The sequence below is a fragment of the Alligator mississippiensis genome, chromosome 15 (assembly GCF_030867095.1).
Source record: "Alligator mississippiensis isolate rAllMis1 chromosome 15, rAllMis1, whole genome shotgun sequence".
Taxonomy (NCBI): domain Eukaryota; kingdom Metazoa; phylum Chordata; order Crocodylia; family Alligatoridae; genus Alligator; species Alligator mississippiensis.
Window position 1 is genome coordinate 15,172,208 of NC_081838.1, and position 22,315 is coordinate 15,194,522.

The 22,315-nt window shown below is 47.0% G+C and overlaps 3 protein-coding genes across 3 annotated transcripts; all 3 read right to left on the reverse strand.

Moving 5' to 3' along the window:
• Positions 1 to 1,199: 1,199 nt before the first annotated feature.
• On the reverse strand, positions 1,200 to 1,993 carry LOC132245757 (beta-keratin-related protein-like). Its single transcript, XM_059718606.1, has one exon. The coding sequence runs from the start codon at positions 1,943 to 1,945 to the stop codon at positions 1,550 to 1,552; it is 396 nt and encodes a 131-aa protein (XP_059574589.1). The 5' UTR covers positions 1,946 to 1,993; the 3' UTR covers positions 1,200 to 1,549.
• Positions 1,994 to 7,342: 5,349 nt separating this feature from the next.
• On the reverse strand, positions 7,343 to 8,410 carry LOC132245737 (beta-keratin-related protein-like). Its single transcript, XM_059718591.1, has one exon. It carries the CDS (start codon positions 8,389 to 8,391, stop codon positions 7,996 to 7,998), a length of 396 nt encoding a protein of 131 aa, XP_059574574.1. The 5' UTR covers positions 8,392 to 8,410; the 3' UTR covers positions 7,343 to 7,995.
• Positions 8,411 to 20,235: 11,825 nt separating this feature from the next.
• On the reverse strand, positions 20,236 to 21,332 carry LOC132245720 (beta-keratin-related protein-like). Its single transcript, XM_059718576.1, has one exon. The coding sequence runs from the start codon at positions 21,282 to 21,284 to the stop codon at positions 20,889 to 20,891; it is 396 nt and encodes a 131-aa protein (XP_059574559.1). The 5' UTR covers positions 21,285 to 21,332; the 3' UTR covers positions 20,236 to 20,888.
• Between the last annotated feature and the right edge of the window lie 983 nt (positions 21,333 to 22,315).

Genomic DNA, 22,315 nt, shown 5'->3' on the forward strand with positions numbered 1-22,315 from the left:
ACTTTGGAACATGTGCTCCTGTCAACATGGAGAGGCTGAGATGCATGTAGGCATGGGAAGGACATATACATTTGTTCCACTTATAAAAACAAAACAAAGCCACCTGTAGCCCCTTTGTCCCTTCAACAGATAAAGGCCCACTCAATTCGTCCTCTAATCTATCTGGTGCAGGATTTCTCTCCTAGTCCTTGAATGATGTGTCTGAGCCCCCATGAACCACATATTAATGTGCCATGCATCCTTGATGTCAGACATTTGCTAGAGCTGGAGAGATCCTTCAACACTTAGGTCCACATCGTTCAGCTGCTCTAAAAAAGAAAGGCCAAATTTCTAAACCCAATTTCTTTTGATAGAGGTCTTTTCCCAGAGCTTACATTTTCTGAGGAAACATATATATGGAAAAAAAAAAAATCTGCAGAAAAATTTTGAAATGTTGATACCTTCCCCCAAACAGGAATCGTTTCCAACACCTATATATCCAGGTATTAATACCAGTGAATAGTGGGTGTAGACGGTCTGAGCTGATAGCTTCTTTTAGTGGTTTGCAATAGCCCAGATGTGGACTGTTCAGCAGTACAGCCCACACTGATCATGAAACATCTGCATTGGACTATGCACACGAACCTCTGGTCAACATCTGCAAGTTCTTGTCCACTCAATAACCAGTGCATTGCTGCTCCATACCACAGGTGAAGTTATGACGGGGGAAGGTTATTTGTGCTGGTTGTTTGCAATGCCATTGATCATTTCAAGGACTTGGTTCTTATATCATTGGCATGGGACAGTGGGTTATAGGCAGTGCGCAGCACTACCAATACTTCTCCTGAGAGAGATGTACTACAATGAGTGGTTTATAAAACAAAAGGTAAAGAGGCAAGTTAACCAAAGTCTGATAATTTAGTCTGATTTGTTTTAATTAGAATGAAAAGAGAAACATACATTTTCAACGCAAAAAAGTGAGACATTGAAAGAACATAGTTCCAGAGATTGAAACAGTTCTACAACCAATCCCCCACTCCCAGGAGCTGCATGTGCACAAGGCGGTCTTCTTTTTTTTCTGGCAGTGATAGGCTTCAACAATCCCACTCTGAGGAAGAATAAGTGCTTTCAGTGAGGAGAGAGAGAGAGCTTTACAAGGAAAGCACCATTTTCCTATTCTGCACTTTACATGTTGACATGCATTTTCTTAAAAGGTAAAGGCCACAGACAGACGATACACCTTGGCACACATGGTCGCATTGGATTGGCTGTTAATTCCTTGCTACATCACTCTGATCATGGGGAGTGGATCTTGGATGATTGCATACCTGGTCTGCTACGTGAATAAGGCCATATCAACATCATTTGGAAAGAGATGGAGTACTACAGAAAAGAGAACTTCATGCACTGGATAGAGTTTCAAAGCTCCTGAGCACCCTTGGCTCCCACAATAAATAGAAGCAGCGGGTGTTTTGTGCCTCTGAAAACAATGTCCCTCTGCTCATTCCAGAATCTGAATCTTATTACCCATTTCTTGGCATTTTTTTTCCCCCAAAATATTCCTGCTGCTTTAGCATGGCCCACAGCCTCCATAGCGGTATCTGTTGAGCTGACGGGAATAGGAGGGGTAGGAGTACCCGGTGCCCACTGAGCCTCTGTACCCCAGGTAGCCGCCGGCAGTGTATGGGCCGCCAATGCACTGGGGTTCTGAGGTGCCCACGTAGCTCTCCTGGGGGCACGAGGCGAGGATGGGTCCGGGGAAGGTGATGGCCACTGGGGGTGGGTAGACCACGGCTCTGGAGTCACCGCAGGATGTCACGCAGGGCTCGTTCCAGGCATCGGCATATGGCCGCGGGCAGGTCACCTCACAGGGGTTGTAGCAGCGGGAGCTGATCAGCTGTCCGTAGGAAGACATGTTCCTGCAGTGGAGGTTGGCCTGAAACACAGGAGGGAAAGAGGGGAACATAACGCACGTGAGGAATCAGAGTTCAGCTCCTGCAGTCGTGTGCTCTGCTCTAGGAGCCTGCGGTCTCCAGGGATTAGGTGACTTTGTTGTTTGCTTCCATCTTGCTGTCTTCCTCAACTTCTAGTGTGAAAAACCTCCTAAGCAATGCCTCTGAAGCCTTTGTGCGCAACCTCCCTTCTGCCCACATCAAACAGCACATCTTGCAGACACATGCAGAAGCCCAGGCTGTAGAGCCCACCTGCAAGGCCCGGGAAACACTTGGGCAGCTGGCCTGAGCTGAGTGCTGCACTGCTCAGGTGTACGAGCATGAATCGCTGAGCAGCAATTTAAAACCAGCACCACTGTGTGTGCAGGCAGAGACAGCTACACTTCAACAAGAGGAGACATAGCGTGATCCACGAACCCCTCCGACCCAAAGAGCAGAAAAAGGCCCCAATAGGATGAATCCTCACAGTGTTTTGGCAGAATTCATCTAAAGCAGTTGCTAAAGCAATGTATTCACAACCAGAAGAAGGTATTGAGAGATGTCCAACTTACTCGGTTTGCTGGAGTGGAGAGGTGATGAGATGTGGATAGAGGATCCCTGAGTAGTGACTGCTTTTATACTATTTCCCATCTTGCCCGGAGGATGGGAGATGCCCTGGATGGGAAAGGTGTTGATTAGTAACAGAAAAGAATTGATTGCACACGACACTGTAATACATGCAGATGCTTTTTTTACTCATTGCCTGTGTGTTGCCTGATAATTGCAGTTTCACTCTACACCCAAAGTTTCTTCCTCAGACATTTTAGGCTCAATTCATTTCCTCTTTGACTTGACTGGAAGGCACACAAAAGAGTTAATGCAACTTTCATGTGTTTTCTTCCTCAAAATCGCATGTTTCCATGGGAGGATCTGCTTTTATGTGGAGTTTTCTATTTTTGGTGCTTTAAAACCATGCTAGCGTTTGGTTGGGACATTACAGAATTTTTTTTTTTCACACCTCCAAGGGATGGTGTTAAAACTTTAATCTGCTGGATTTAGACACTCCAGCTATTCAGGATCTGTCTGCTACACGACCTACTGAAATGCACGGGCTAGCTTCCAGTGAACTTAATGAGTTCTGGTTCCTTGTTAAGGAGCCAAGTGCACTATACAATGGAAGGTCATCGTCACACCTATGGGTAAATCCAACTAAATCCTTTACTCTCTATTCCCACCATGACGGAGATTTCAGGCTGTTGATGCCCATCTTGGGAACTTACACTTATGGCAAAGAGTTGGCACGTGGTCTCTGAGGAGGTGCTTCCTTCACATTTACTGCAAAAACCTCTGCTCTTTTCCTCCTTTCATTCCTATATAATATAGTTTACTGTTGTTAGTTCCGCAGTAAATACCTGACGCATAATGCCAAGTACCTTGGTGCAGGTCACTTGGGTAGTGCTTGCTGGGGCTGCATAGAGGTGAAGGAAGTATTACGGAGTTTCACCGTCCTCGTGTGCCACTTGCATAAAGCCCTTGAGTCGAAAGTAGAAAATGGTGCCCCAGTTTTAAAGTGATGTTACTTGCATCTGATTTCTTTTGTTTTCTTTTCCTTCACATGAAAATGACTGATCTCTTTATCTCCATTACCCTCTGGTTCTCCCCCATGTCCTGAAGGAGTTAAAGCATAAACCTTGCTTCAGTCCTACTGAAAGAAAGGAAGTCCGTAGGTTGGGTGGTAAAGTTCTTAGAGTCCAGCCTCTCCTTAAGGTGTGACCAAAGTGTCATCATGTTATGCAGCTAAGAATATAATAGTGATAAGGAACCCCTGAAAGGGCAACGCATTTTGGTTGTAGGGACTCATGCATAAATGTTTCTTCCTTCTCTTCCGTCTTGCACCACACTTGGTGATTCCTGTTACTGTCTGGTGGAATAGTTTCCAAAAAGTTTTCCTAGTTGTGGTAATTGGTGGGCGTGAACTTCCTAATCATTACTCCATGATTTTGGCACCTACAGAAGGGATTGGTCATCAAACACATCCATTCCTTAGGTTGCTTTGAGGCTAAAATTGCTTCGCCATTGCAAACATGGCTTACTTTGCAACTTTCAAAGACACATGTAGAGAGAACACAGACAAGGTCCTTAGCTGTCTGTCTTTGGTGGAGTCGTGTATGTTTAAACCAGTCAGGGATCTTAACACTATATTTCCTGAAACTCCAGAAATGGGCTTTCAGCTGTATTGATGGAGAGGTATATATAGCAGTTGTTTTTTTGTTTGTTTTTTTATTTTTATTTAGTTTATACATATGGCTGAATCAGCCAATTGGCTCTGGCTTGCTGGAGGAGGTTGCTATTTAGAGCTTCTATGCTCTAAGGTGTGGTAAGAAGAAACTTCACATTAACGGTCCTTTATGCAAACCTTCAGCACTTCTGGGTTTTCATACCTGCTTCCAAAGATGTTGGATCCCTTCAAAGATGGATGCTGTAGGTTCAGTTGGTGCTATAAGATGTTGTTCCCTTTCAGATGAGAGGAAGTATTTTGCTCCAGAGTTAACTAGAGAGAGAGAAAGCTCCTTCCTGTGATATGTGAGGTGAGGATGGAGTGGGCTGAGGCTCTTGGGCACGGCTCATGCCAATGGATCCCCAAAATCCATGGGCCTGGGGCACGCTGGGGGCCCCTGGCACCAGGGGCAGAGGGTGGTAAGTCTCAGATCACGGTTTGGGCTTGGGGGTGGCAGGGGTCACAACCAAGACATTCTCAGGCACCAAGTGAAGGCTGTGTGCCTGGTGTGAAAGGGCATACTGGGCTGCAAGGTAGAGGAGCTCCAGAGTCAGGCTTCACTGTGTCCCCTTCCTGGGCAGGAAAGGAAGAGGCCCTGCAGGTAAGGGCCCAAGAAACCCCAGCCTGTAGCCAAGGCCTGGGCATGCATGCCAGGGCTGGGAGTACATTTTCTGCCACCCCTTGTGTAGGCTGAGCCCTTGACTGCCAAGGCAGGGGTACTCTTGCTCTGGTTGGAAGCCTTGGAGAGGTCCTTTCACCCCATAGAGGAATGGAAAGTGGCCAAGGCTACTCCCTTCCTCCCCAAGAAGGCAGCCAGGAATGTCCCTTATTCAATCCTTTCCTGCCTGAGTAATGTTTCTCCTCTGAGAGGCCTTAGAGAGACTTGTCAAATGATACTCCAGAGCTCTGAACTGCCTAGTCCCTATGTGTCCACCTCCCCTGTTTACACGTGTGCTCTGGCAGCTCTAAGGCCTTCACAGGCCTCCTTCAGCTCCAGACACTGTGAAAGCACTGCCTTGCACTGCAGCAATGCCTTCTCTGTTTAAATGCTTTCTCCATGGGAACTTCTCAACACAACCATGCAATGCAGGAAAGTCTTGACTCTGCAGTAGGTGAGGAGATAATTAGGGTGTAGGAACGAATTCACTGTGCCCAAATCTTCTGGTGAGTCAGGGGAAAGGCAGGGACAAGAGCCCAGGGACTCTTCATTGATATTCCCATCTCTCGTAGTCACACACAAGAGCGTAGTATGGCTTCCTGGGCTCTTTTGATTGCATGTGCACAAGCAGGAGACACCATGGCAAAAGTTCTCCTGCAGAGCCGTCTGGTGCACCCGTCAGCAGTGTCTCTGGTGGCTTTGTGACTGGGGGCAGGAAGGAGCCCGGAGCAGTTCACTGCCATGTTTCTAGGCCATGTGGGAAGGCTGGGCTTGAGAGCAGTGCTCCCTAGCAGCTCTGGGGCTAGGAGGTAGGTATCCCTGAAAGGGCAGTCTTATCCTCTGAAGCTGCCCAAGTGCTGAGGGGAGGATTGTGTCTTCCGAGATTCAGATGGGGAGCTACGGACCCGCGGTGACTGGGAACATAGCCGAGCATTTAGCAAGCTGAGCTGTCTTGTAAATCTGACTTCCACAGGTATATAAAGGAAATATTCCTGCCTCCAGCACCCTCTGTGTCCCACTGGAGGGCCTTGCCTAGCGTATTGTTCGCTTTCTACCAGATGCCCCTCGTTCAGTTGGCTCATTATGCTTGATGGCATCGTTAGTCGTGTTTGAGTGTTATGTCTTCAATTAAGCCCCTAGGAGAATGGCAGCTTTTTTTGTAGACACTGTTTTACATCTGTCCCATGCAACCTAAGGGTATTGCCCAAGAGTCTGTGATCTGCTTCAGGTGTTCTCAGAGGACCTTGGATAAGTACAGCATGGAGCAGGGTGGGCAAATGGACTAGTTTCCTTTTACAGCTTCACTCTCAGCATGCTGAGCCATTCTCTGAGGCTTCGGCGTGCGGCACTGGTTTCTTAAGCTTGTATCAGCAATGTGTGCTAATGAGTGAAAAACTAGCCTTTGGCCAGTTCCTCATATAATGCCCTTTGTCACCGTTCCCTTTACTTCGAAGGAGCTACAGAGCTCATGTCAGAGGTAGAGCTGCATGGAAAGCATTCAGTTTAGAACAAGAAGTCGAGGGTTGCTGTGTTGGGTCCCAAAACTCTCCCACGTCTTCTCTGACAGCATCCTATAGATATTTGGGAGAAGCGTATAACAACTTTGGAACATGTGCTCCTGTCAACATGGAGAGGCTGAGATGCATGTAGGCATGGGAAGGACATATACATTTGTTCCACTTATAAAAACAAAACAAAGCCACCTGTAGCCCCTTTGTCCCTTCAACAGATAAAGGCCCACTCAATTCGTCCTCTAATCTATCTGGTGCAGGATTTCTCTCCTAGTCCTTGAATGATGTGTCTGAGCCCCCATGAACCACATATTAATGTGCCATGCATCCTTGATGTCAGACATTTGCTAGAGCTGGAGAGATCCTTCAACACTTAGGTCCACATCGTTCAGCTGCTCTAAAAAAGAAAGGCCAAATTTCTAAACCCAATTTCTTTTGATAGAGGTCTTTTCCCAGAGCTTACATTTTCTGAGGAAACATATATATGGAAAAAAAAAAAATCTGCAGAAAAATTTTGAAATGTTGATACCTTCCCCCAAACAGGAATCGTTTCCAACACCTATATATCCAGGTATTAATACCAGTGAATAGTGGGTGTAGACGGTCTGAGCTGATAGCTTCTTTTAGTGGTTTGCAATAGCCCAGATGTGGACTGTTCAGCAGTACAGCCCACACTGATCATGAAACATCTGCATTGGACTATGCACACGAACCTCTGGTCAACATCTGCAAGTTCTTGTCCACTCAATAACCAGTGCATTGCTGCTCCATACCACAGGTGAAGTTATGACGGGGGAAGGTTATTTGTGCTGGTTGTTTGCAATGCCATTGATCATTTCAAGGACTTGGTTCTTATATCATTGGCATGGGACAGTGGGTTATAGGCAGTGCGCAGCACTACCAATACTTCTCCTGAGAGAGATGTACTACAATGAGTGGTTTATAAAACAAAAGGTAAAGAGGCAAGTTAACCAAAGTCTGATAATTTAGTCTGATTTGTTTTAATTAGAATGAAAAGAGAAACATACATTTTCAACGCAAAAAAGTGAGACATTGAAAGAACATAGTTCCAGAGATTGAAACAGTTCTACAACCAATCCCCCACTCCCAGGAGCTGCATGTGCACAAGGCGGTCTTCTTTTTTTTCTGGCAGTGATAGGCTTCAACAATCCCACTCTGAGGAAGAATAAGTGCTTTCAGTGAGGAGAGAGAGAGAGCTTTACAAGGAAAGCACCATTTTCCTATTCTGCACTTTACATGTTGACATGCATTTTCTTAAAAGGTAAAGGCCACAGACAGATGATACACCTTGGCACACATGGTCGCATTGGATTGGCTGTTAATTCCTTGCTACATCACTCTGATCATGGGGAGTGGATCTTGGATGATTGCATACCTGGTCTGCTACGTGAATAAGGCCATATCAACATCATTTGGAAAGAGATGGAGTACTACAGAAAAGAGAACTTCATGCACTGGATAGAGTTTCAAAGCTCCTGAGCACCCTTGGCTCCCACAATAAATAGAAGCAGCGGGTGTTTTGTGCCTCTGAAAACAATGTCCCTCTGCTCATTCCAGAATCTGAATCTTATTACCCATTTCTTGGCATTTTTTTTCCCCCAAAATATTCCTGCTGCTTTAGCATGGCCCACAGCCTCCATAGCGGTATCTGTTGAGCTGACGGGAATAGGAGGGGTAGGAGTACCCGGTGCCCACTGAGCCTCTGTACCCCAGGTAGCCGCCGGCAGTGTATGGGCCGCCAATGCACTGGGGTTCTGAGGTGCCCACGTAGCTCTCCTGGGGGCACGAGGCGAGGATGGGTCCGGGGAAGGTGATGGCCACTGGGGGTGGGTAGACCACGGCTCTGGAGTCACCGCAGGATGTCACGCAGGGCTCGTTCCAGGCATCGGCATATGGCCGCGGGCAGGTCACCTCACAGGGGTTGTAGCAGCGGGAGCTGATCAGCTGTCCGTAGGAAGACATGTTCCTGCAGTGGAGGTTGGCCTGAAACACAGGAGGGAAAGAGGGGAACATAACGCACGTGAGGAATCAGAGTTCAGCTCCTGCAGTCGTGTGCTCTGCTCTAGGAGCCTGCGGTCTCCAGGGATTGGGTGACTTTGTTGTTTGCTTCCATCTTGCTGTCTTCCTCAACTTCTAGTGTGAAAAACCTCCTAAGCAATGCCTCTGAAGCCTTTGTGCGCAACCTCCCTTCTGCCCACATCAAACAGCACATCTTGCAGACACATGCAGAAGCCCAGGCTGTAGAGCCCACCTGCAAGGCCCGGGAAACACTTGGGCAGCTGGCCTGAGCTGAGTGCTGCACTGCTCAGGTGTACGAGCATGAATCGCTGAGCAGCAATTTAAAACCAGCACCACTGTGTGTGCAGGCAGAGACAGCTACACTTCAACAAGAGGAGACATAGCGTGATCCACGAACCCCTCCGACCCAAAGAGCAGAAAAAGGCCCCAGTAGGATGAATCCTCACAGTGTTTTGGCAGAATTCATCTAAAGCAGTTGCTAAAGCAATGTATTCACAACCAGAAGAAGGTATTGAGAGATGTCCAACTTACTCGGTTTGCTGGAGTGGAGAGGTGATGAGATGTGGATAGAGGATCCCTGAGTAGTGACTGCTTTTATACTATTTCCCATCTTGCCCGGAGGATGGGAGATGCCCTGGATGGGAAAGGTGTTGATTAGTAACAGAAAAGAATTGATTGCACACGACACTGTAATACATGCAGATGCTTTTTTTACTCATTGCCTGTGTGTTGCCTGATAATTGCAGTTTCACTCTACACCCAAAGTTTCTTCCTCAGACATTTTAGGCTCAATTCATTTCCTCTTTGACTTGACTGGAAGGCACACAAAAGAGTTAATGCAACTTTCATGTGTTTTCTTCCTCAAAATCGCATGTTTCCATGGGAGGATCTGCTTTTATGTGGAGTTTTCTATTTTTGGTGCTTTAAAACCATGCTAGCGTTTGGTTGGGACATTACAGAATTTTTTTTTTTCACACCTCCAAGGGATGGTGTTAAAACTTTAATCTGCTGGATTTAGACACTCCAGCTATTCAGGATCTGTCTGCTACACGACCTACTGAAATGCACGGGCTAGCTTCCAGTGAACTTAATGAGTTCTGGTTCCTTGTTAAGGAGCCAAGTGCACTATACAATGGAAGGTCATCGTCACACCTATGGGTAAATCCAACTAAATCCTTTACTCTCTATTCCCACCATGACGGAGATTTCAGGCTGTTGATGCCCATCTTGGGAACTTACACTTATGGCAAAGAGTTGGCACGTGGTCTCTGAGGAGGTGCTTCCTTCACATTTACTGCAAAAACCTCTGCTCTTTTCCTCCTTTCATTCCTATATAATATAGTTTACTGTTGTTAGTTCCGCAGTAAATACCTGACGCATAATGCCAAGTACCTTGGTGCAGGTCACTTGGGTAGTGCTTGCTGGGGCTGCATAGAGGTGAAGGAAGTATTACGGAGTTTCACCGTCCTCGTGTGCCACTTGCATAAAGCCCTTGAGTCGAAAGTAGAAAATGGTGCCCCAGTTTTAAAGTGATGTTACTTGCATCTGATTTCTTTTGTTTTCTTTTCCTTCACATGAAAATGACTGATCTCTTTATCTCCATTACCCTCTGGTTCTCCCCCATGTCCTGAAGGAGTTAAAGCATAAACCTTGCTTCAGTCCTACTGAAAGAAAGGAAGTCCGTAGGTTGGGTGGTAAAGTTCTTAGAGTCCAGCCTCTCCTTAAGGTGTGACCAATGTGTCATCATGTTATGAAGCTAAGAATATAATAGTGATAAGGAACCCCTGAAAGGGCAACGCATTTTGGTTGTAGGGACTCATGCATAAATGTTTTTTCCTTCTCTTCCGTCTTGCACCACACTTGGTGATTCCTGTTACTGTCTGGTGGAATAGTTTCCAAAAAGTTTTCCTAGTTGTGGTAATTGGTGGGCGTGAACTTCCTAATCATTACTCCATGATTTTGGCACCTACAGAAGGGATTGGTCATCAAACACATCCATTCCTTAGGTTGCTTTGAGGCTAAAATTCCTTCGCCATTGCAAACATCGCTTACTTTGCAACTTTCAAAGAGACATGTAGAGAGAACACAGACAAGGTCCTTAGCTGTCTGTCTTTGGTGGAGTCGTGTATGTTTAAACCAGTCAGGGATCTTAACACTATATTTCCTGAAACTCCAGAAATGGGCTTTCAGCTGTATTGATGGAGAGGTATATATAGCAGTTGTTTTTTTGTTTGTTTTTTATTTTTATTTAGTTTATACATATGGCTGAATCAGCCAATTGGCTCTGGCTTGCTGGAGGAGGTTGCTATTTAGAGCTTCTATGCTCTAAGGTGTGGTAAGAAGAAACTTCACATTAACGGTCCTTTATGCAAACCTTCAGCACTTCTGGGTTTTCATACCTGCTTCCAAAGATGTTGGATCCCTTCAAAGATGGATGCTGTAGGTTCAGTTGGTGCTATAAGATGTTGTTCCCTTTCAGATGAGAGGAAGTATTTTGCTCCAGAGTTAACTAGAGAGAGAGAAAGCTCCTTCCTGTGATATGTGAGGTGAGGATGGAGTGGGCTGAGGCTCTTGGGCACGGCTCATGCCAATGGATCCCCAAAATCCATGGGCCTGGGGCACGCTGGGGGCCCCTGGCACCAGGGGCAGAGGGTGGTAAGTCTCAGATCACGGTTTGGGCTTGGGGGTGGCAGGGGTCACAACCAAGACATTCTCAGGCACCAAGTGAAGGCTGTGTGCCTGGTGTGAAAGGGCATACTGGGCTGCAAGGTAGAGGAGCTCCAGAGTCAGGCTTCACTGTGTCCCCTTCCTGGGCAGGAAAGGAAGAGGCCCTGCAGGTAAGGGCCCAAGAAACCCCAGCCTGTAGCCAAGGCCTGGGCATGCATGCCAGGGCTGGGAGTACATTTTCTGCCACCCCTTGTGTAGGCTGAGCCCTTGACTGCCAAGGCAGGGGTACTCTTGCTCTGGTTGGAAGCCTTGGAGAGGTCCTTTCACCCCATAGAGGAATGGAAAGTGGCCAAGGCTACTCCCTTCCTCCCCAAGAAGGCAGCCAGGAATGTCCCTTATTCAATCCTTTCCTGCCTGAGTAATGTTTCTCCTCTGAGAGGCCTTAGAGAGACTTGTCAAATGATACTCCAGAGCTCTGAACTGCCTAGTCCCTATGTGTCCACCTCCCCTGTTTACACGTGTGCTCTGGCAGCTCTAAGGCCTTCACAGGCCTCCTTCAGCTCCAGACACTGTGAAAGCACTGCCTTGCACTGCAGCAATGCCTTCTCTGTTTAAATGCTTTCTCCATGGGAACTTCTCAACACAACCATGCAATGCAGGAAAGTCTTGACTCTGCAGTAGGTGAGGAGATAATTAGGGTGTAGGAACGAATTCACTGTGCCCAAATCTTCTGGTGAGTCAGGGGAAAGGCAGGGACAAGAGCCCAGGGACTCTTCATTGATATTCCCATCTCTCGTAGTCACACACAAGAGCGTAGTATGGCTTCCTGGGCTCTTTTGATTGCATGTGCACAAGCAGGAGACACCATGGCAAAAGTTCTCCTGCAGAGCCGTCTGGTGCACCCGTCAGCAGTGTCTCTGGTGGCTTTGTGACTGGGGGCAGGAAGGAGCCCGGAGCAGTTCACTGCCATGTTTCTAGGCCATGTGGGAAGGCTGGGCTTGAGAGCAGTGCTCCCTAGCAGCTCTGGGGCTAGGAGGTAGGTATCCCTGAAAGGGCAGTCTTATCCTCTGAAGCTGCCCAAGTGCTGAGGGGAGGATTGTGTCTTCCGAGATTCAGATGGGGAGCTACGGACCCGCGGTGACTGGGAACATAGCCGAGCATTTAGCAAGCTGAGCTGTCTTGTAAATCTGACTTCCACAGGTATATAAAGGAAATATTCCTGCCTCCAGCACCCTCTGTGTCCCACTGGAGGGCCTTGCCTAGCGTATTGTTCGCTTTCTACCAGATGCCCCTCGTTCAGTTGGCTCATTATGCTTGATGGCATCGTTAGTCGTGTTTGAGTGTTATGTCTTCAATTAAGCCCCTAGGAGAATGGCAGCTTTTTTTGTAGACACTGTTTTACATCTGTCCCATGCAACCTAAGGGTATTGCCCAGAAGAGTCTGTGATCTGCTTCAGGTGTTCTCAGAGGACCTTGGATAAGTACAGCATGGAGCAGGGTGGGCAAATGGACTAGTTTCCTTTTACAGCTTCACTCTCAGCATGCTGAGTCATTCTCTGAGGCTTCGGCGTGCGGCACTGGTTTCTTAAGCTTGTATCAGCAATGTGTGCTAATGAGTGAAAAACTAGCCTTTGGCCAGTTCCTCATGTAATGCCCCTTGTCGCCGGTCCCTTTACTTCGAAGGAGCTGCAGAGCTCATGTCAGAGGTAGAGCTGCATGGAAAGCATTCAGTTTAGAACAAGAAGTCGAGGGTTGCTGTGTTGGGTCCCAAAACTCTCCCACGTCTTCTCTGACAGCATCCTATAGATATTTGGGAGAAGTGTATAACAACTTTGGAACATGTGCTCCTGTCAACATGGAGAGGCTGAGATGCATGTAGGCATGGGAAGGACATATACATTTGTTCCACTTATAAAAACAAAACAAAGCCACCTGTAGCCCCTTTGTCCCTTCAACAGATAAAGGCCCACTCAATTCGTCCTCTAATCTATCTGGTGCAGGATTTCTCTCCTAGTCCTTGAATGATGTGTCTGAGCCCCCATGAACCAAATATTAATGTGCCATGCATCCTTGATGTCAGACATTTGCTAGAGCTGGAGAGATCCTTCAACACTTAGGTCCACATCGTTCAGCTGCTCTAAAAAAGAAAGGCCAAATTTCTAAACCCAATTTCTTTTGATAGAGGTCTTTTCCCAGAGCTTACATTTTCTGAGGAAACATATATATGGAAAAAAAAAAAATCTGCAGAAAAATTTTGAAATGTTGATACCTTCCCCCAAACAGGAATCGTTTCCAACACCTATATATCCAGGTATTAATACCAGTGAATAGTGGGTGTAGACGGTCTGAGCTGATAGCTTCTTTTAGTGGTTTGCAATAGCCCAGATGTGGACTGTTCAGCAGTACAGCCCACACTGATCATGAAACATCTGCATTGGACTATGCACACGAACCTCTGGTCAACATCTGCAAGTTCTTGTCCACTCAATAACCAGTGCATTGCTGCTCCATACCACAGGTGAAGTTATGACGGGGGAAGGTTATTTGTGCTGGTTGTTTGCAATGCCATTGATCATTTCAAGGACTTGGTTCTTATATCATTGGCATGGGACAGTGGGTTATAGGCAGTGCGCAGCACTACCAATACTTCTCCTGAGAGAGATGTACTACAATGAGTGGTTTATAAAACAAAAGGTAAAGAGGCAAGTTAACCAAAGTCTGATAATTTAGTCTGATTTGTTTTAATTAGAATGAAAAGAGAAACATACATTTTCAACGCAAAAAAGTGAGACATTGAAAGAACATAGTTCCAGAGATTGAAACAGTTCTACAACCAATCCCCCACTCCCAGGAGCTGCATGTGCACAAGGCGGTCTTCTTTTTTTTCTGGCAGTGATAGGCTTCAACAATCCCACTCTGAGGAAGAATAAGTGCTTTCAGTGAGGAGAGAGAGAGAGCTTTACAAGGAAAGCACCATTTTCCTATTCTGCACTTTACATGTTGACATGCATTTTCTTAAAAGGTAAAGGCCACAGACAGATGATACACCTTGGCACACATGGTCGCATTGGATTGGCTGTTAATTCCTTGCTACATCACTCTGATCATGGGGAGTGGATCTTGGATGATTGCATACCTGGTCTGCTACGTGAATAAGGCCATATCAACATCATTTGGAAAGAGATGGAGTACTACAGAAAAGAGAACTTCATGCACTGGATAGAGTTTCAAAGCTCCTGAGCACCCTTGGCTCCCACAATAAATAGAAGCAGCGGGTGTTTTGTGCCTCTGAAAACAATGTCCCTCTGCTCATTCCAGAATCTGAATCTTATTACCCATTTCTTGGCATTTTTTTTCCCCCAAAATATTCCTGCTGCTTTAGCATGGCCCACAGCCTCCATAGCGGTATCTGTTGAGCTGACGGGAATAGGAGGGGTAGGAGTACCTGGTGCCCACTGAGCCTCTGTACCCCAGGTAGCCGCCGGCAGTGTATGGGCCGCCAATGCACTGGGGTTCTGAGGTGCCCACGTAGCTCTCCTGGGGGCACGAGGCGAGGATGGGTCCGGGGAAGGTGATGGCCACTGGGGGTGGGTAGACCACGGCTCTGGAGTCACCGCAGGATGTCACGCAGGGCTCGTTCCAGGCATCGGCATATGGCCGCGGGCAGGTCACCTCACAGGGGTTGTAGCAGCGGGAGCTGATCAGCTGTCCGTAGGAAGACATGTTCCTGCAGTGGAGGTTGGCCTGAAACACAGGAGGGAAAGAGGGGAACATAACGCACGTGAGGAATCAGAGTTCAGCTCCTGCAGTCGTGTGCTCTGCTCTAGGAGCCTGCGGTCTCCAGGGATTAGGTGACTTTGTTGTTTGCTTCCATCTTGCTGTCTTCCTCAACTTCTAGTGTGAAAAACCTCCTAAGCAATGCCTCTGAAGCCTTTGTGCGCAACCTCCCTTCTGCCCACATCAAACAGCACATCTTGCAGACACATGCAGAAGCCCAGGCTGTAGAGCCCACCTGCAAGGCCCGGGAAACACTTGGGCAGCTGGCCTGAGCTGAGTGCTGCACTGCTCAGGTGTACGAGCATGAATCGCTGAGCAGCAATTTAAAACCAGCACCACTGTGTGTGCAGGCAGAGACAGCTACACTTCAACAAGAGGAGACATAGCGTGATCCACGAACCCCTCCGACCCAAAGAGCAGAAAAAGGCCCCAATAGGATGAATCCTCACAGTGTTTTGGCAGAATTCATCTAAAGCAGTTGCTAAAGCAATGTATTCACAACCAGAAGAAGGTATTGAGAGATGTCCAACTTACTCGGTTTGCTGGAGTGGAGAGGTGATGAGATGTGGATAGAGGATCCCTGAGTAGTGACTGCTTTTATACTATTTCCCATCTTGCCCGGAGGATGGGAGATGCCCTGGATGGGAAAGGTGTTGATTAGTAACAGAAAAGAATTGATTGCACACGACACTGTAATACATGCAGATGCTTTTTTTACTCATTGCCTGTGTGTTGCCTGATAATTGCAGTTTCACTCTACACCCAAAGTTTCTTCCTCAGACATTTTAGGCTCAATTCATTTCCTCTTTGACTTGACTGGAAGGCACACAAAAGAGTTAATGCAACTTTCATGTGTTTTCTTCCTCAAAATCGCATGTTTCCATGGGAGGATCTGCTTTTATGTGGAGTTTTCTATTTTTGGTGCTTTAAAACCATGCTAGCGTTTGGTTGGGACATTACAGAATTTTTTTTTTTCACACCTCCAAGGGATGGTGTTAAAACTTTAATCTGCTGGATTTAGACACTCCAGCTATTCAGGATCTGTCTGCTACACGACCTACTGAAATGCACGGGCTAGCTTCCAGTGAACTTAATGAGTTCTGGTTCCTTGTTAAGGAGCCAAGTGCACTATACAATGGAAGGTCATCGTCACACCTATGGGTAAATCCAACTAAATCCTTTACTCTCTATTCCCACCATGACGGAGATTTCAGGCTGTTGATGCCCATCTTGGGAACTTACACTTATGGCAAAGAGTTGGCACGTGGTCTCTGAGGAGGTGCTTCCTTCACATTTACTGCAAAAACCTCTGCTCTTTTCCTCCTTTCATTCCTATATAATATAGTTTACTGTTGTTAGTTCCGCAGTAAATACCTGACGCATAATGCCAAGTACCTTGGTGCAGGTCACTTGGGTAGTGCTTGCTGGGGCTGCATAGAGGTGAAGGAAGTATTACGGAGTTTCACCGTCCTCGTGTGCCACTTGCATAAAGCCCTTGAGTCGAAAGTAGAAAATGGTGCCCCAGTTTTAAAGTGATGTTACTTGCATCTGATTTCTTTTGTTTTCTTTTCCTTCACATGAAAATGACTGATCTCTTTATCTCCATTACCCTCTGGTTCTCCCCCATGTCCTGAAGGAGTTAAAGCATAAACCTTGCTTCAGTCCTACTGAAAGAAAGGAAGTCCGTAGGTTGGGTGGTAAAGTTCTTAGAGTCCAGCCTCTCCTTAAGGTGTGACCAAAGTGTCATCATGTTATGCAGCTAAGAATATAATAGTGATAAGGAACCCCTGAAAGGGCAACGCATTTTGGTTGTAGGGACTCATGCATAAATGTTTCTTCCTTCTCTTCCGTCTTGCACCACACTTGGTGATTCCTGTTACTGTCTGGTGGAATAGTTTCCAAAAAGTTTTCCTAGTTGTGGTAATTGGTGGGCGTGAACTTCCTAATCATTACTCCATGATTTTGGCACCTACAGAAGGGATTGGTCATCAAACACATCCATTCCTTAGGTTGCTTTGAGGCTAAAATTGCTTCGCCATTGCAAACATGGCTTACTTTGCAACTTTCAAAGACACATGTAGAGAGAACACAGACAAGGTCCTTAGCTGTCTGTCTTTGGTGGAGTCGTGTATGTTTAAACCAGTCAGGGATCTTAACACTATATTTCCTGAAACTCCAGAAATGGGCTTTCAGCTGTATTGATGGAGAGGTATATATAGCAGTTGTTTTTTTGTTTGTTTTTTTATTTTTATTTAGTTTATACATATGGCTGAATCAGCCAATTGGCTCTGGCTTGCTGGAGGAGGTTGCTATTTAGAGCTTCTATGCTCTAAGGTGTGGTAAGAAGAAACTTCACATTAACGGTCCTTTATGCAAACCTTCAGCACTTCTGGGTTTTCATACCTGCTTCCAAAGATGTTGGATCCCTTCAAAGATGGATGCTGTAGGTTCAGTTGGTGCTATAAGATGTTGTTCCCTTTCAGATGAGAGGAAGTATTTTGCTCCAGAGTTAACTAGAGAGAGAGAAAGCTCCTTCCTGTGATATGTGAGGTGAGGATGGAGTGGGCTGAGGCTCTTGGGCACGGCTCATGCCAATGGATCCCCAAAATCCATGGGCCTGGGGCACGCTGGGGGCCCCTGGCACCAGGGGCAGAGGGTGGTAAGTCTCAGATCACGGTTTGGGCTTGGGGGTGGCAGGGGTCACAACCAAGACATTCTCAGGCACCAAGTGAAGGCTGTGTGCCTGGTGTGAAAGGGCATACTGGGCTGCAAGGTAGAGGAGCTCCAGAGTCAGGCTTCACTGTGTCCCCTTCCTGGGCAGGAAAGGAAGAGGCCCTGCAGGTAAGGGCCCAAGAAACCCCAGCCTGTAGCCAAGGCCTGGGCATGCATGCCAGGGCTGGGAGTACATTTTCTGCCACCCCTTGTGTAGGCTGAGCCCTTGACTGCCAAGGCAGGGGTACTCTTGCTCTGGTTGGAAGCCTTGGAGAGGTCCTTTCACCCCATAGAGGAATGGAAAGTGGCCAAGGCTACTCCCTTCCTCCCCAAGAAGGCAGCCAGGAATGTCCCTTATTCAATCCTTTCCTGCCTGAGTAATGTTTCTCCTCTGAGAGGCCTTAGAGAGACTTGTCAAATGATACTCCAGAGCTCTGAACTGCCTAGTCCCTATGTGTCCACCTCCCCTGTTTACACGTGTGCTCTGGCAGCTCTAAGGCCTTCACAGGCCTCCTTCAGCTCCAGACACTGTGAAAGCACTGCCTTGCACTGCAGCAATGCCTTCTCTGTTTAAATGCTTTCTCCATGGGAACTTCTCAACACAACCATGCAATGCAGGAAAGTCTTGACTCTGCAGTAGGTGAGGAGATAATTAGGGTGTAGGAACGAATTCACTGTGCCCAAATCTTCTGGTGAGTCAGGGGAAAGGCAGGGACAAGAGCCCAGGGACTCTTCATTGATATTCCCATCTCTCGTAGTCACACACAAGAGCGTAGTATGGCTTCCTGGGCTCTTTTGATTGCATGTGCACAAGCAGGAGACACCATGGCAAAAGTTCTCCTGCAGAGCCGTCTGGTGCACCCGTCAGCAGTGTCTCTGGTGGCTTTGTGACTGGGGGCAGGAAGGAGCCCGGAGCAGTTCACTGCCATGTTTCTAGGCCATGTGGGAAGGCTGGGCTTGAGAGCAGTGCTCCCTAGCAGCTCTGGGGCTAGGAGGTAGGTATCCCTGAAAGGGCAGTCTTATCCTCTGAAGCTGCCCAAGTGCTGAGGGGAGGATTGTGTCTTCCGAGATTCAGATGGGGAGCTACGGACCCGCGGTGACTGGGAACATAGCCGAGCATTTAGCAAGCTGAGCTGTCTTGTAAATCTGACTTCCACAGGTATATAAAGGAAATATTCCTGCCTCCAGCACCCTCTGTGTCCCACTGGAGGGCCTTGCCTAGCGTATTGTTCGCTTTCTACCAGATGCCCCTCGTTCAGTTGGCTCATTATGCTTGATGGCATCGTTAGTCGTGTTTGAGTGTTATGTCTTCAATTAAGCCCCTAGGAGAATGGCAGCTTTTTTTGTAGACACTGTTTTACATCTGTCCCATGCAACCTAAGGGTATTGCCCAAGAGTCTGTGATCTGCTTCAGGTGTTCTCAGAGGACCTTGGATAAGTACAGCATGGAGCAGGGTGGGCAAATGGACTAGTTTCCTTTTACAGCTTCACTCTCAGCATGCTGAGCCATTCTCTGAGGCTTCGGCGTGCGGCACTGGTTTCTTAAGCTTGTATCAGCAATGTGTGCTAATGAGTGAAAAACTAGCCTTTGGCCAGTTCCTCATATAATGCCCTTTGTCACCGTTCCCTTTACTTCGAAGGAGCTACAGAGCTCATGTCAGAGGTAGAGCTGCATGGAAAGCATTCAGTTTAGAACAAGAAGTCGAGGGTTGCTGTGTTGGGTCCCAAAACTCTCCCACGTCTTCTCTGACAGCATCCTATAGATATTTGGGAGAAGCGTATAACAACTTTGGAACATGTGCTCCTGTCAACATGGAGAGGCTGAGATGCATGTAGGCATGGGAAGGACATATACATTTGTTCCACTTATAAAAACAAAACAAAGCCACCTGTAGCCCCTTTGTCCCTTCAACAGATAAAGGCCCACTCAATTCGTCCTCTAATCTATCTGGTGCAGGATTTCTCTCCTAGTCCTTGAATGATGTGTCTGAGCCCCCATGAACCACATATTAATGTGCCATGCATCCTTGATGTCAGACATTTGCTAGAGCTGGAGAGATCCTTCAACACTTAGGTCCACATCGTTCAGCTGCTCTAAAAAAGAAAGGCCAAATTTCTAAACCCAATTTCTTTTGATAGAGGTCTTTTCCCAGAGCTTACATTTTCTGAGGAAACATATATATGGAAAAAAAAAAAATCTGCAGAAAAATTTTGAAATGTTGATACCTTCCCCCAAACAGGAATCGTTTCCAACACCTATATATCCAGGTATTAATACCAGTGAATAGTGGGTGTAGACGGTCTGAGCTGATAGCTTCTTTTAGTGGTTTGCAATAGCCCAGATGTGGACTGTTCAGCAGTACAGCCCACACTGATCATGAAACATCTGCATTGGACTATGCACACGAACCTCTGGTCAACATCTGCAAGTTCTTGTCCACTCAATAACCAGTGCATTGCTGCTCCATACCACAGGTGAAGTTATGACGGGGGAAGGTTATTTGTGCTGGTTGTTTGCAATGCCATTGATCATTTCAAGGACTTGGTTCTTATATCATTGGCATGGGACAGTGGGTTATAGGCAGTGCGCAGCACTACCAATACTTCTCCTGAGAGAGATGTACTACAATGAGTGGTTTATAAAACAAAAGGTAAAGAGGCAAGTTAACCAAAGTCTGATAATTTAGTCTGATTTGTTTTAATTAGAATGAAAAGAGAAACATACATTTTCAACGCAAAAAAGTGAGACATTGAAAGAACATAGTTCCAGAGATTGAAACAGTTCTACAACCAATCCCCCACTCCCAGGAGCTGCATGTGCACAAGGCGGTCTTCTTTTTTTTCTGGCAGTGATAGGCTTCAACAATCCCACTCTGAGGAAGAATAAGTGCTTTCAGTGAGGAGAGAGAGAGAGCTTTACAAGGAAAGCACCATTTTCCTATTCTGCACTTTACATGTTGACATGCATTTTCTTAAAAGGTAAAGGCCACAGACAGATGATACACCTTGGCACACATGGTCGCATTGGATTGGCTGTTAATTCCTTGCTACATCACTCTGATCATGGGGAGTGGATCTTGGATGATTGCATACCTGGTCTGCTACGTGAATAAGGCCATATCAACATCATTTGGAAAGAGATGGAGTACTACAGAAAAGAGAACTTCATGCACTGGATAGAGTTTCAAAGCTCCTGAGCACCCTTGGCTCCCACAATAAATAGAAGCAGCGGGTGTTTTGTGCCTCTGAAAACAATGTCCCTCTGCTCATTCCAGAATCTGAATCTTATTACCCATTTCTTGGCATTTTTTTTCCCCCAAAATATTCCTGCTGCTTTAGCATGGCCCACAGCCTCCATAGCGGTATCTGTTGAGCTGACGGGAATAGGAGGGGTAGGAGTACCCGGTGCCCACTGAGCCTCTGTACCCCAGGTAGCCGCCGGCAGTGTATGGGCCGCCAATGCACTGGGGTTCTGAGGTGCCCACGTAGCTCTCCTGGGGGCACGAGGCGAGGATGGGTCCGGGGAAGGTGATGGCCACTGGGGGTGGGTAGACCACGGCTCTGGAGTCACCGCAGGATGTCACGCAGGGCTCGTTCCAGGCATCGGCATATGGCCGCGGGCAGGTCACCTCACAGGGGTTGTAGCAGCGGGAGCTGATCAGCTGTCCGTAGGAAGACATGTTCCTGCAGTGGAGGTTGGCCTGAAACACAGGAGGGAAAGAGGGGAACATAACGCACGTGAGGAATCAGAGTTCAGCTCCTGCAGTCGTGTGCTCTGCTCTAGGAGCCTGCGGTCTCCAGGGATTAGGTGACTTTGTTGTTTGCTTCCATCTTGCTGTCTTCCTCAACTTCTAGTGTGAAAAACCTCCTAAGCAATGCCTCTGAAGCCTTTGTGCGCAACCTCCCTTCTGCCCACATCAAACAGCACATCTTGCAGACACATGCAGAAGCCCAGGCTGTAGAGCCCACCTGCAAGGCCCGGGAAACACTTGGGCAGCTGGCCTGAGCTGAGTGCTGCACTGCTCAGGTGTACGAGCATGAATCGCTGAGCAGCAATTTAAAACCAGCACCACTGTGTGTGCAGGCAGAGACAGCTACACTTCAACAAGAGGAGACATAGCGTGATCCACGAACCCCTCCGACCCAAAGAGCAGAAAAAGGCCCCAATAGGATGAATCCTCACAGTGTTTTGGCAGAATTCATCTAAAGCAGTTGCTAAAGCAATGTATTCACAACCAGAAGAAGGTATTGAGAGATGTCCAACTTACTCGGTTTGCTGGAGTGGAGAGGTGATGAGATGTGGATAGAGGATCCCTGAGTAGTGACTGCTTTTATACTATTTCCCATCTTGCCCGGAGGATGGGAGATGCCCTGGATGGGAAAGGTGTTGATTAGTAACAGAAAAGAATTGATTGCACACGACACTGTAATACATGCAGATGCTTTTTTTACTCATTGCCTGTGTGTTGCCTGATAATTGCAGTTTCACTCTACACCCAAAGTTTCTTCCTCAGACATTTTAGGCTCAATTCATTTCCTCTTTGACTTGACTGGAAGGCACACAAAAGAGTTAATGCAACTTTCATGTGTTTTCTTCCTCAAAATCGCATGTTTCCATGGGAGGATCTGCTTTTATGTGGAGTTTTCTATTTTTGGTGCTTTAAAACCATGCTAGCGTTTGGTTGGGACATTACAGAATTTTTTTTTTTCACACCTCCAAGGGATGGTGTTAAAACTTTAATCTGCTGGATTTAGACACTCC

Excerpts from the sequence above, each read along its gene's own strand:
- LOC132245757 (XM_059718606.1), bottom strand. The coding sequence starts at position 1,945 with ATGTTCCCCTCTTTCCCTCCTGTGTTTCAGGCCAACCTCCACTGCAGG.
- LOC132245737 (XM_059718591.1), bottom strand. The coding sequence starts at position 8,391 with ATGTTCCCCTCTTTCCCTCCTGTGTTTCAGGCCAACCTCCACTGCAGG.
- LOC132245720 (XM_059718576.1), bottom strand. The coding sequence starts at position 21,284 with ATGTTCCCCTCTTTCCCTCCTGTGTTTCAGGCCAACCTCCACTGCAGG.